Source organism: Dromiciops gliroides, chromosome 2 (assembly GCF_019393635.1).
Source record: "Dromiciops gliroides isolate mDroGli1 chromosome 2, mDroGli1.pri, whole genome shotgun sequence".
In the NCBI taxonomy this organism is placed as follows: Eukaryota; Metazoa; Chordata; class Mammalia; order Microbiotheria; family Microbiotheriidae; genus Dromiciops; species Dromiciops gliroides.
The window spans coordinates 436472895-436488042 of NC_057862.1; the positions used below are offsets into that span (position 1 = coordinate 436472895).

A 15148-nucleotide genomic window follows, 5' to 3' on the forward strand; every position below is an offset into this window, starting at 1 on the left:
TTTTCTTTTGTTTGAGCATGGAATAATCAGTTCCATCTAATACTTAGTCCAGGAAAAGGTAAGAACAAAAGCATGTAGAAAACTGTGGTAATAGTGGGAAAAAGTGCTGGATTTAGTCAGAGAATCTGAGTTTAGGTGACATTTGTGGTTTATTTTACCTCCGTGACCGTGGGCAAGTCACTTAATGTCTCAGGAAGACCTCAGTTTCATCATTAAAAAAATTTTTTTTAAAGTTTCCTCATCCTTAAAATGATCAGATTGGGCTCTATGATTTCCAAGGATTTTCCCAACTCTAAATCTGTGATCTTGGCATCACATAGCTTTAAAAAAAAAACAAAACCAACAACATCCAATCTTGTCAATGTATGTCCCCATGAAAGTATTTATTTTGGTATCTGTTTTTGAGTTTATCTCTCCTCTTTCATCCCTTCAGGCTGTTATCTTATTCTATTCCATAAGTAAAAGTGCATTGTTTCTATAAAGTATACTTCCCTTCCCTTTCCTCTTTTTTTTTTTTTTTTGGGTGGGGCAATCAGGGTTAAGTGATTTGTCCAGGGTCACATGGTTAGTAAGTGCCAAGTGTGTGAGGCTAGATTTGAACTCAGGCCCTCCTGAATCCAGGGTCAGTGCTTTATCCACTGCACCACCTAGCTTCCCCTTCCTTTCACTTTCTAATTTTCTTTCTAGCCTCTGTTTTCTTGGCCCGAATTTTGTCCCTGTTTGCATGGATTTCTAACTATTGCTTCATTCATTAGAACACTGTACATTTCCCATTATTAATTAATTTTACCTTTTAAAATTTCTTGCCTTTCTGCCTTTAGCTGTCTTGTTGTTGTTGTTCAGTTGTTTCAGTCTTGTCCCACTCTTAGAGACCTCATTTTGGAGTTTTCTTGGTGACGATACTGGTATGGTTTGCCATTTCTTTCTCCAGCTCATTTTACAGATGAGGAAACTGAGACAAATGGGTTAAGTGGCTTGCCTAGAGTTACACAGCCCTCTAGTAAGTGTCTTGAGACCAGATTTGAACTCAGGAATACTAGTTTTCCTGACTCAAGGCCCGTGCTCTATCTGTTGCACCACCTAGCTGTCCCAGTTATCTTAGTATGGGGCTTTATGGCATACCTGCTTTAATGAGGGTAACTTATATTTTATCCAGAATTCTGCCTTCACCTGAAGATACTATGCTTCCTGTCCTCTATACCTTCATTCCTTAACCAGATGGAGCTCGGCTTAGGTCTCACCTCTAGCTCATTAACTCATCCTTCTAATCTCAACTTCTACATACCTCAACCTTTTAATTAGGGAAGTTTAACACTGACTTATTATTTCTCTCCAATCCATGGCCATCATCCATAAAATTTAAAATCCATTAGACTTCTTAAATTCATACTTTTTCATTTCCTTGACTCAGTGGAACTCCATATGCATAAAAACCATAACCCTTCATGGTTACATCTTGTACCTCATCATTATAAGTCACTGCTCTAACTCTAATATTTGACTCAGTTACCTCACTTACCAGTCCTCTCTTATTTCCCAGACATTCCCACTAAATCTGTTGTTTTGTCTCAAGGATCATTCAGTAGAAGTGTTCAGCTTTCAGGGATTTTGTAGGAAGGATTACTGCCTTGAGAGAAATGCCATATCAGACCCCTGAAGTTTCTTTTAATGTACAGGCGAGTTTAAATTGCTTGAATTTGTACTCAGTGCTATTGGTAATATAGAAATTTTTGCAGTGATATTTGTTAATCTAGAAGAGGGCATAGAGAAGATAGATCATTGGCTGACTGTTGGACATCTGTAACTGATATTCCATAACAACCTCAAAGCCATCATGCCCAAAATGGAAACTATTCTTTCCCCTACCTCCTAATATACCCCTTATGCTAATATTTGCTTCTATTGAGGGCACCACCATCTTTCCAGTCACCAAGTTTGCAACCTTAGCATCTTCTTTTACTCTTGCTTCTCCCTCATTGCCTGTATCCAAGTTGCCAAGTCTTGTATATTCCATTGCCACAAAATATCTCAAATTCATCCTTTTTTCCTCCACTCACATGGTTACTACCCTAGCTAATTCAGACCCTCAACAACACTTGACTGTGGAATAGTGTTAACAGACACTTAATTGGTTTCTAGGCTACTAATCTTTTCTTTCTCCATCTTTCACACAGCTTCCAGAATAAACTTTTTTTTGTTGCTTGTTTTTAGTGAGGCAATTGGGGTTAAGTGACTTGCCCAGGGTCACACAGCTAGTAAGTGTTAAGTGTCTGAGGCTGGACCTGAACTCGGGTACTCCTGACTCCAGGGCCGGTGCTCTATCCACTGCGCCATCTAGCTGCCCCAGAATAAACTTTTTAATAAAGCGCAAATCTGACAGTCATACCCTTGCTCAAGAATCTTTAGCAGCTCTATATTGCCTCAAGGATAACATAAAAATTCATCATCTTAAAGCTCTTCACAGTCTGACTTTCAGGCTACCTTTACAGGCTTATTTCTCATGATTTTTTTCATGTACTCTGTGTCCTCTTTTAAAAATAGTGTTTTATTTTTTTTTCTAATTATATGTAAAGGTAGTTTTCAGCATTCATTTTTGTAAGATTCTGAGTTCTAATCCCCACCCCCCCTTTCTTCTCCCCTCCTGAACCAGCAAGCAGTCTGTAATAGGTTATACTTAAAATCATGTTGAACATATTTCCACATTAGTCATGTTGTGAGAGAAGAATCAGAACAAAAGGGAAAAAAATACAAGAAAGAAGAAACAGAAAACAAGAACAAAAATAAAAATAGTATACTTCAATCTACATTCAGACTCCATAGTTCTTTTTCTGGATGTGGAGAGCATTTTTCATCATGAGTCATTTGGCATTGTCTTGGATCTTTGTATTGCTAAGAAGATCTAAGTATCACAGTCGATCATTACACAATATTGTTACTGTGTACAATGTTCTTTTGGTTCTGCTCATTTCGCTCAGCATCAGTTCATGTAAGTCTTTCCAGGTTTTTCTGAAATCTGCTTGCTCATCATTTCTTACAGCAGAGAAGTATTCCATTACATTCATATACCACAATTTGTTTAGCCATTCCCCTTTTAATGGGCATCCACTCAATTTTCAATTCTTTGGCACCACAGAAAGAGTAACTATAAATATTTTTGTACATGTGGATCCTTTTCCCTTTTTTATGATCTCTTTGGGATATAGTGGTATTGCTGGGTCAAAGGGTATACACAGATTTATAACCTTTTGGGCACAGTTGCTCTCCAGAATGGTTGGATCATTTCACCATCAAAATGCATTAGTGTTCCAATTTTTCCACATCTTCTCTAACATTTATTGTTTTCCTTTTTTGTCAAATTAGCCAATCTGATAGGTGTGAAGTGGTACCTCAGAGTAGTTTTAATTTGCTTTTCTCTAATCAGTAAATACATTTGGTGTTCTATGCAAATTGGCATACTTGGTAATACTCAAATTGAGGATTTTATCTCCTGTCTGCCTGTATATAGGTTGTCCCTATCCCTAGAGTGCTCTTTCTGTTAAACTTCTGACTCTTAGAGTCCTGACTTCCTTCAAGGCTTAGCTTATGTGCTGCTTCTTAAGGCAAGCCTTTACTAATCATCTTGATTTTGATTTCTTCCTCAAATGATCATATATCTGCTGATATATTTTCATATTGTCAACTTATTAGAATGTAAGCTTCTCAAAGTCAAGGATTGTATTAATTTTGTCTGTGTTTGCATTTCCCTTTTTAGCAAGTGCCTTCTTTGCACATAGTTGATAGGCCCTGAATAAATCCTTGTTGGATTTGAATGGGGATTATTCGTGGTAGAAGATCGGCAAAGCTGCTTTGGTGAAAAGGATGGGGAATTCTACGTTATTTGCATAAAGGCATTTTTGAAGTGGCTGACCATGGAGACATCATAGTTGCCTTTACAGTCCCCTATCTCAGATAAATAGGGCACATAATGGCAAAGTTAAAATTATGCTTGTGCAACTCATTGGCCAGCGTGGAGGTAAAGGTGATTGGAGTTGAGGTCAAGGGACTTTTGAGCCCAGACGTTCATTGAATTCATACTTCCATTATTTTTTGTGGTTCTGCCAATACTTGGTTTGCCTTCCCTATTGTAAATAAAATCTTCCTAGCCAAGACCCAGGCAATATATGGAAGATTTTGAAAACAAGCTTTTTTGGTATAACTTCTTTTTGAACTGAATTATGCACTCACCAGCAGACATTCATTAAGCACTGATTGTGAGGTGTACTCTTGCCTACAGGATGAAATATACAATCAAATAATTGACTTTCAAAGTTCTTTATAACTTGGCTCTCTTCTACCTTTCTGATCCCTGTAATCATGTGACACTATCCTCTTGGTTGTTCCTTGCAAAAGACACTCCATCTCCTAACTACAGGCATTTTCACTGGTTGTTCCTCATGTATGGAATACTCTCCCTCCTTTTCTCTCCCTCCTGTCTTCCCTGACTTCTGACAAGACTCAGCTAAAATCCCACCTTCTAAAAGAAACCTCTTTTGATCCTCCTTAATGATAGTGCCTTCCCTCTCTTGGTTCTTTCCAGTTTTTCCTGTGTATATCTTATTTGTACATAGTTGTTTTTGTGTTGTCTCCCCCATAAGACTGTGTGTGCTTCTTGAGATCCAGGGCTGTTTTTTGCTTTTTTTTGCATCTCCAACACTTAATAGGAGCTTAATAAAAGTTTGTTGACTTTTTGAGAATATGATGATTCTGGATAAATCAGAAATGGCATTTATGCTTAGGGAGCTTACAATCCAATAGATTAATTTGATATAAAGTAGAATCTGATGAAGTATAAAGGAGTATATAGTGTCATAAAAGTAGATGAGAGAGAAATACTTTGGTTTCTGTAAACCTCAGTTCTGTGTCCATGGCATAATTAGTAAGGTATTTGCGTTTTGTCTTGTTAATCTTCATATTTTACCATTTATTTAATATCTGGGCCACTCTAATTTCCTTTTTTTGGTCTAAAAATTTACTTGGAAAGAACCTATATTCTACTTTTAAAATAAACCATAAAGATGGAATTTAATTATCATAAAGATGACTTCCCTCATTTCTAAATGTTACTGAAAATGCAACTTTCAGAACATTGGAGCATTCTGATTCTTCTTGAGGTTAGTTTTGCTTGTACATCAAATTCTGAAGGGATTGTGCCTATTCTTTTTTTTTTTTTTTGCGGGGCAATGGGGGTTAAGTGACTTGCCCAGGGTCACACAGCTAGTAAGTGTTAAGTGTCTGAGGCCGCATTTGAACTCGGGTACTCCTGAATCCAGGGCCAGCGCTTTAACCACTGTGCCATCTAGCTGCCCCTGATTGTGCCTATTCTTGTACTGGAATTGAATTGATTTGACTTGCTTCAATTATTTTGGTCTGTGATTAAAAACCTTTTCATTATACAGCTTTTTATTTTAACAGTTTTTTTCCGTGGAACTGGACTTTTCAAATCTTCAACAAATATTTATTATTAATTGCCTACTATATGCATATCTCTAGGGAGATCATTCTTCTTTTGGAGAGGTGTATATGTGTGTGTGAAACGAATTATAGCTCATATTTTTATGGTGCTTTAAGGATTCCCAAATATTTTCCTTGTAATTTTCCTCATAACAACCTTATGAGAACAATGGAACTAGGTGGTTCAGTGGATAGAGTTGCTGAGCTTGGAGTCAGGAAGATCTGAGTTTAAATCTGGCCTCAGACTCTTACTGTGTCTGTGTGACCCCGGGCAAGTCACTTAAACATATTTGCCTCAGTTTCTTCATCTGGAGCTGAAGAAGGAAATGGCAAATCACTTCAGTATCTTTGCCAAGAAAAACCCCAAAAAGGGTCATGAAGAGTTGGACATGACTGAAAATGACTGAATAACAAAACAGAGAACATAATACTAGACAGTATTTACTCAGTTGATAATTGTGTGATAGATGTTTAAAATATTACATGTAATTCAAAGGAGGGAATAGTCATTATGGAGTGGTTTCATGCTTTGGGACAGGTCTTGAACAATGGATCATTATGACAAGGGCTGTGCCTTATTCTACTTTTTTATACCCTATAGCATCCTACATCCTATATGTAAAAAAGCAATTAGTAATTATGTGTCAGATGAATCTAATGTGGAAGACACTGAGGAGTATACCTTCCAGTACAGGCTGACTAGAAATTATGAGTTTGTTTTGAGGCAATGAGGAAAGATAAAGTTTTGAATTGATAGAATTGAATAGATAAATAGAATTTCATACAGAATCATATGGTTCAACTTGATTAGATGTGGAAGGGACTTTAGCAATAGAATTTACCCCTTCTATTTCCTCATTTACAAATAAGCAAATGGAATTCCAGAGGGACAAAGTGACTCTCCAGGGTTACACAAACTAGTTAATAGGAAATCCAGGTCTCTAGTTTATACTTGTTATTTTCAATTTAGTATTTGATAGCTCAAAGTGTTCTAATCGTTGAATGGCCTGTGTTGGTTGGTTTTCTTTGGAAAAAATGCAGTAATTATGACCTGTAAACTTTCTATGACCACTTTTAAGGGTTTATCATATATTGGAATCCTTCTGATTTTTAAATTTTCTGTCCTTCCACTTGAGCAGAAGATGTAAAATTTAAGTGGATCGTATATAATGATCATAGATTTAGAGATGTAAGGGACCTTGTAGACTCTTCTTCCTATAGCATATATAGAAGTTTAAATTGATGGTTTTTCTTTTTCTGTTCAGGATAATTCTGAATTTTTCAGTTCAATAATTTTTTGTCTGGGAAATAATTCATGTTTATCTTAGCTGGTACTAAGCATACTTTGTTGTGATGAGTTGGTACCTACCCCTTTTCCATGTTAACAGTACATATCCCACAAAGTAAATAAGAGATGTCTATGTTATACGGTGAGGATTCTGATAGAAAGATGAATGAGGAAACATTGGTGTTAATCAGAAGCAAGCATAATAAATTTATTATGCATCATTTTTGTCATAAAATAAGATTTATTTAAATTTTAGGTGCTTTAAAATCAAGATGCCCTAGAAATGAAACTTTTTCTACACTTGTTTGAAATTAGAAAAAGTCTGCCCTCAATGTGGAACCGTCTAACTGCTTTAGTTATGAATGTGTTTGCAAAAATAATCTGGGGAGATTTGAAGCATCAAGAAAACTTCCTGACAGATTATACATTGTTTTATGTTGTCCAATGTTAGGGTCCTTTTGTATGGATGGTTGAGATGACTTTATAACAGGTTTTAATATGATCTTACCTATCCCATTTCATCCTGGGTGCTTCAGGACAGCTAGGTATATGGATAGATATGCATCTAAGAGGTTCTTCTTCTCTTCTCCTCCCCCCGCCCCCACCACCCCTAATCTATACATGGAGGCACACATCCCTTTCATACCCATTCTGATCTCTATACAGATACACAAAAACTAAAAATATCATGAATGGGTAGGCATGTGAAGCTTTAGCCAGGAATGGAGGTGAATGGATTAAAAATAAGGTTGATAGTATATAAGACACTGGCTAGTTGTTAGATAAACACAAAAGTCTTCAAGATGGTATGTTTAATTGAAAGGCCATTGAATTATTCTGAGTTAGAAACATTATTTTACCATTTATTAGCTTTGTGACTGTGAGTCATTTAATTTTTTTCAGCCTTGGTCTCCTAACCTGTAAAATATGCATAATATCTGATAATAATATGTGATAAATGGTTGTGAAAATGCTTTGTAAACAATATCTAAAGTATTGTATCAGTGTCACATGGCATAATTCTGGTCTTTTATTATTTAATTCAAATACCACCCCCATTCTTTCCTTGTAATTTTCAATATTTACTTTCTAGTTGTTTTTCTTTCATTTCGAGATGCAGAAGGATTTAAAAAAAAATAAAAGATTTCCTTATGGGCTCTGTTATTGACACCTTTTTTGCCTGTTTGTATAAATAAGCGTGTCATAGCTAAACTTTTTTTGGTGGGGGTCTGGACCTACAATTTTATAAACATTGGGCACTCCCAGGGTGAAAACTGGATTCATCAATGCAGATCAGCAATTCATCTGTAACCTATTGTCTTAAAACGTTGCCTGGGGCACCGAGTAGTCAAGTTGGCTTGCATGATGACATCATAATATAACTAGCTTTGAAACCATATCTTCTGACCTAGGACCAATCCTCCTCTGTCCAGTTCATCATGCTGCCATTTTTGGTTATAATAGTCTTGCTAAAATCATCTTGTCAAAATAAATATCTAAGACTTTCTTATCTGTGTCTTTAAGCTTCTATAAAAGGTTGCTAGACTGCAGTTTAGGTGGTTTTTCTTTTGGATTTTGTTCACATTTAAGTTAAGTTGGGAAGATACAACAAGGGATGCAGCAGTTACCTGTATCAGACTGCACAGCTACACTGTGGCCTGTGGCTCTTCAAGGCACTGATCCATGGTTGTCTGCTACTGGTGGAGGCCTACTACTACTACTACTACTACTACTACTACTACTACTACTACTACTACTACTACTACTACTACTACTACTACTACTACTAGACACAGGACTAAGATAGACTTTGAAAGCAGATAAACCCTTTTTTGAGTTTTCTTCCCCTTTCTCTTGTTTACTCATTTCTGATATAGTTTGCTGCTTAGCAAGAGTTGGAAAAAGGTTTGAGGTTATCCATATAGACTTAGCTATCACAGTAGACCTTTTAATCCAAAAGTCCCATTTCCCCTTCCTACAAGGGAAGTTCACTTTTTTTTTTGTAGCATATGAGGAAACTGTTAATCCTGCCATCTTTATGCTTTTGTAACATATATTTAAAAAAATGTTCTAGAAAGCTATCTTCCAGAAACATTTATTCATTTGTGTGGCTCATACTAGCACCACATGGTTTGGGCTATGGGTCTTGGGTCTCCTGTTCATTTGATTGTTCTTTCTCTGATAAAAGAATATCTGGTAGCATTTAATCTTCAAAATAATTAGTTATTTATATATCTGTAAGTAAAAGCCTAAAGTCTATAGAATGAATGGGTTCAAAATCAATATTTTATCTTTCTTCAATAATGCTCTTTGGAATAGGGGGAGTGCAAGAAGGTGAAAGCTATCTCCTAGACAGATATGATGGTGATAATTTGTTTAGCAATTTTTGGGGCTACATTTTATGTACTGTTTTAAGGGTTGTGGGATCAAGTCACAACTCATCTGCTTTTGATGGTGAATATAGAAAGTGTTATATTTTCATCTTCTCACTTTGTCAGATCTTGTCTTTTTCTCAAAACCCTAACAAAGGTCAGTTGATCTTATATTTACTTGTTGGTTACTTGAAATAGTTTTCTAGTTAGAATAATACAGTTTAGAAAAGGTTGGCATCCATATCTCTTCTTTAGCTATTGGCTTTCACGACTATTTTCCTATATTCTTTAGTCTATATTTTAAATATCAATCCAGCCTGTCAGAGCTCGCTGTCTAAAGAGCACTGTTCCTGGTAATATGGGGGATACAAGAGAAGTGAACTTAGTATTAGTCTCTGTGCTCATAGCACTTAAAAGTACGGTTTATCTGTAAGTGGAAAATACTTACGGACTTGAACAGCAATGAATAGAGGAGTACAAATTTGTTTCAGTGTAAAGAAAATCTAATAAGTGAAGTTTCTTGGAAGATATATAGTTGGAGGTAATTTCAAAAGAAAGAAGAGACAGGAATTAGTACTGAAGAAAATTATGGGTATTCCAGATGGAGTTCATGGCAAGGTTAGGTAAAGAAGAGTAAATGGGACTTTTTCTTTTTTTCTTTTTGGGTGAGACAATTTGGGGTAAGTGACTTGCCCAGGGTCACACAGCTAGTAAGTGTCAAGTGTCTGAGGCCCGGACTTGAACTCAGGTACTCCTGAATCCAGGGATGGTGCTTTATCCACTATACCGCCTAGCTGCCCCATGGAAATGGGATATTTAAGTATGTCCTGTTTGTTGTAGTGGAAACTTCATTTTGGAGTGATAGGAAATTGGTATAGGGAAGACGTTGATGGGGAACCATGAAGATTTATTAGAGGAGTTTATATTTATGCAGGATTGGCAGTAGAGAGGCAGTTGAGGTTCTTGAGCCTCAAGAAATGATAATGACTGGCATTTCAAATTGGCTGGTACTTCCTTGTGGTTAACTTTCATGTGCATAGTGACCCAGAAATGGTAAAGACCATATGGAGTTGTAGTTCTCAGGGTGCCCATGAGGTTATGATAGTGCAGATCAGAGCTTTTTCCACTCACGACCCCTTTTCACTTGAGAAATTTTTACATGACTCCGGGTATATAGGTATATAAAATCGGCATACATAACCTTTTACTGCTGCCTAATTTTTCACAACCCACACATTCAGTTTTTTTTTTTCCCCCAGTGAGGCAATTGGGGTTAAGTGACTTGCCCAGGGTCACACAGCTAGTAAGTGTTAAGTGTCTGAAGCCGGATTTGAACTCAGGTACTCCTGAATCCAGGGCCGGTGCTCTATCCACTGCGCCATCTAGCTGCCTCACACACATTCAGTTATGCAACCCCTCATGGAGTTGTGAACCACAGTTTAAAAAGCTTTGGTGTACACCAGAAGGGATGCTTGGGGAAATAGAGAGACTTTGAGATGCATTGAGGCCTAGTGATAGGAACCAAATAGGATATGTAGGAAAAGATTGTAGCCAAAAGCTAGAGAAAGAAAACTGTAAAAAGGCCTTTTTGGAGTCATTTTCATGTAGTAGATGATACTTGAAGTCATCTGAAATTAGGTAGTTTTACCAAAAGGTGATTAATCCACCCTTCCCACTCTCCCAGACTAGCACACTGTGATTCAGGTCATTGTCACGAATTTTTTGTAAAACATTGTTTTTTCCTAAACATGTCAACTTGCCTTTTTTTTTTTTTAAACTCTTCAGAGCAATGATTTCTCATTACCTATATCTTTTAAAAATTATCATCTTAGGGATGTATGTGTTATATAGCACAGATGACACATTAGCAGATTCACACATTAGCAGATTCTAAGGCAAATTAGTTGGTCTTGTCCTCTTTAAATACAAATTGTTTTCAGTTGAGGGGAGTGTGAGGAAAAATTAAAACTTTTTTTTGATTGAGAATGTTATTTTAGTGACAACTTCTTTGTGCTTTTAGTCATTAATTCTCTTTGTTTTGAAGCATGCAACCAGTAAGGACCCCAGAGAAGTTCGAGATTCTAGAGATCATAAAGAATCAAAGGAGGAAAGCAACAAAAATGTTACGGAGTTTGGAAAACAGCAGCTTTTGCCCCCTCTCTCATCCCTTCATCAGTCGCTACCTCAGAACCAATGCTACATGGCCACCACAAAGTCACAGACAGGTAAAGAGGGAACACTTAACAACGACCCTTTCTTCCTTGAAATCTGTTAATTTATATATAAATTCTCTTTTCTGTAGAGCACAAGAGCCACAAAGAATGCTTGACTTTTCTAGCCCTTGTATTGACTCTCAATTAATTTTCCTTAGAATTGATAAATCTTTTTATATTTACCCTTCAGCTCTTTTATGAGATTTTTTTTATGCTTTATAGACATTCTTTCCCTTCAATAAATTCTTGTCTTAATAAATTAACTAAGATTTCCTATTTCTTAACACCTCTTGTTTTTAATCTTAAAGTGAAGGTTTTCATTCTTAAAATGCAGCAAACTGTCACTATTTTGGAGTGAAAACTTGGATTTGTAGAATGTTTTCAAAGAAGTACAATTTAGAAGATAGTGTGGAAAGAACCCTGGAGTAGGGAGTCAGGTGATTTGAGCTTCAAACCCATTTCTGTCATGCTTTATGAATTTGGGCCAAACATTCACCTTCCTGAGTCTCAGTATCCTTCTCTTTAAAATAAGGCCATGGGATTGCTAAGGTCCTTTCCATCTCTGGCTCTTATCCTATGTCTTTGAAGTCTATACAAAAACTCAAGTTAAGCTCACAAAGTTCATTCAGATTGTGATTAGAGAGGTCATTAGAGGGCTTTTTGTTTCAATGAATAAATGACTGATTTTGTGTTAGTCCCTGAATGTTTATATGAATATAGATACTTCTTGAAAGACTTATGAGTGCATGAAAAATTTATTTTAACCTATTCTGTATGCTCCTTTTTATTGTTGCTTTGTGACATATATAAAGAAATAAATTTATCAAAAGTAAACTTCAACTCCAGTTTAGTCTTAACAGATTTTAAATTAATAGAGGCTTTAAAAAACACACACACACACAACTTATAGCTACCACTACTGCACTGAATGCACTGTACAAAGTGCATTTTAGGGGCTATGTAGGAGATAAAGAAGTATAGCGCTTGATCCCTGCCTTTAAGGAGCTTGTAGTCAATTAAACAATGCCTTGTAATTACCATTTCCAAAGTTAATTTAGTACTATTCTAACTTTTGTTATATTTTTCTCAAAGCATACAATATTCTTTTTCTTTCTGCATTGCATTTTTCTTTCCTGAGAAATAGAAAATCTAGTGACCATTGTAACAGAAAGAGAACTAAATTTGGAGTCAAAAACCTTGAATTCATATCTTGACTTACCCCTTAACTAGCTGTATGCCTTGGGCAAGTCACATACCTCCTTAGGCCTCAGTTTTATCTGAAAAGTAAGGGATGGGATTCAGTAATCTTTAAGATTCTTTCCAGATCCATAGTCTATAAATCTAATAAACTCCTTGATTAGAAAGATGATGCCAATGAAGCTATCGTCTTGGTATTTATTCCTCTATAGCCTTTGTTCTGTTCAGTGATCACAGACCAGTCTTCCTACTTATAATCTAAATGCCTGCCTTTCGTCGCAGGGCTGATCATATTAGATCATACTAGATTATATTATGATCATACTATGATCATACTAGAGACCATGTACAGATAAGGACTTTGTTTCACTACCATTAGAACTCCGGTGTTGATTTTCTGTCCTCTTGGTAATGCAAGTCAGTATCAAATATAGTAATAGTTAAATTACCTCAGTGAACAAATGAATGAAAAAAATTCTGTATTAGTGTCTTTCACTGTAGATGGTAGGTATCATTTTAGTCTATGGGTAGAGCTCTTATGGGTATCTTACTGGTGTAAAAGTGGAGGTGAGGGCCAAGTGAATCTCACTTTGATTTTCTTTTTCTTTTTCTGACCACTGTTAACTAGTAACATTGATAAGAAAGTTTTCTATTTGTTAAAGTCCTTTAAGCATTATCAGTTCAATTCAACCGTTATTCAACATCTGCTTTACAAAACTTTGTACTAGGAGTTAGGGAAGATGTAGAGAGGTTATAATCTATATCCAGAGACATGGTCAGGATTCTAAATGGCTTTGTACAGAGCCCATCCACTCCAGTGAATATGCTAATGGATTCTATATCTGTATTCGAAAACATGTAATCCTATCAGATTGTTAATCTTCAAAGTTTAATAAAAGTGATAGAAAAATCAGTTTTTGTTCTAACCAATTACTGTAGGTTAGCATTTCTAGTACATGAGATATTTGGGTCACCAATTCAGCCTTGTGTTACTTGAGCTGACTCTCCTCACCTAAAAGATAACAATATATAGGTGTGTTTTTCCCAGTATATCTTAAATTTAAGAAATTCTGTGACTTGATAATATCAGACCATTAAATGAACATATGCACTGTGTCTTAGAGTGTCAACTCATTGCTATTTGAAAAATAATGCACTATGCTAATTAATATCCTCAGCATGTGATGAACGTATGTTGATAAAATTATCCCATAGTAATAATTTATGTTGAAAAGCCATGTCTAATTTTTTTCCCCACAATAATAATGGTCTGTTTTAAAAGAAAGTAGAAGCTTTTTGAGAAAGCAGTTTGTGTTACATGGGTTTTGGTAAAAGTTTCAGCCTATTAATTTTTTTTTTTTTAAGTGAGGCAGTTGGGGTTAAGTGACTTGCCCAGGGTCACACAGCTAGTAAGTGTTAAGTGTCTGAGGCCGGATTTGAACTCAGGTACTCCTGAATCCAGGGCCAGTGCTTTATCCACTGCGCCATCTAGCTGCCCCCGCGCCATCTAGCTGCCCCCAGCCTATTAATATTAAGTATTGGGGCGGCTAGGTGGCGCAGTGGATAAAGCACTGGCCCTGGATTCAGGAGTTCCTGAGTTCAAATCCGGCCTCAGACACTTGACACTTACTAGCTGTGTGACCCTGGGCAAGTCACTTAACCCTCATTGCCCCGAAAAAAAGAAAAAAAATATTAAGCATCTGCCCACTCACTGTTGTATATGAACTTTGGGCAATAACTACCTAGCAGCTGACTGAGAAATAAAAGTCCAATTTCTCTCCTTTGTTAAAGGAGTAAATGAAAACATTATCTCCTTTTGATTGGGAAAAAATATTCACAAGTAGGTTCAATGCTACACCATACACATACCATATGCAAATAATCGTTTTTGGCAAAAAGAGAGAGATTGCTAGGGAATAAGAGGGAATGGGTCTTATAGCTAACTTAAAGACTAGAAAAGAAACTGTAAGACCTTTCCTTTAAAAGCAGTACTAGAACCTGCTATCCCCTTAAACAATCTTTATATCTCTTCTCCCTTTTGCAGCCAGTCTCCTAGAAAAAGATGTTTACACTTGTTACTTTTACTTCCTCTCCTTTTAGTCCTCAGTTCTTTGTATTATAGCTTCTGACTTTATCACTCTTTTGCAACTTTTCAAAAAAATTTTTTAAATTTTTATTTATTTATTTAAGTGAGGCAATTGGGGTGAAGTGACTTGTCCAAGGTCACACAGCTAGTAAGTGTTAAGTGTCTGAGCTTGGATTCGAACTCAGGTCCTCCTGACTCCAGGGCCGGTGCTCTATCCACTGCGCCACCTAGCTGCCCCCTTTTGCAACTTTTGTTTCCAAAATTACCAGACTTGTTCCCTTAATGGTATTTTATTTTTTTCCAGTTACTTGGTTTTTTTCTTTCAATTTACTTGTAAAGATAGTTTTCAACATTCATTTTTGTAAGATTTTGAGTTCCAAATTTTTCTCCCTCCCTATCTTGCTTCCCACCTCTCCAAGACAGCAAGCAATCTGATATAGGTTATATATGTACAATCACTTACAACTATTTCCACATTAGTCATGTTGTTAAAGAAGAATCA

The 15148-nt window shown here is 36.3% G+C and overlaps 1 protein-coding gene across 1 annotated transcript in view; it reads left to right on the forward strand.

Moving 5' to 3' along the window:
* The window catches only part of EHMT1 (euchromatic histone lysine methyltransferase 1), a 192863-nt gene that overhangs the window by 25317 nt on the left and 152398 nt on the right, over positions 1-15148 (forward strand). The window contains 1 exon segment of the mRNA XM_043980933.1: positions 11195-11375. Coding sequence (XP_043836868.1) covers positions 11195-11375 — 181 coding nt within the window.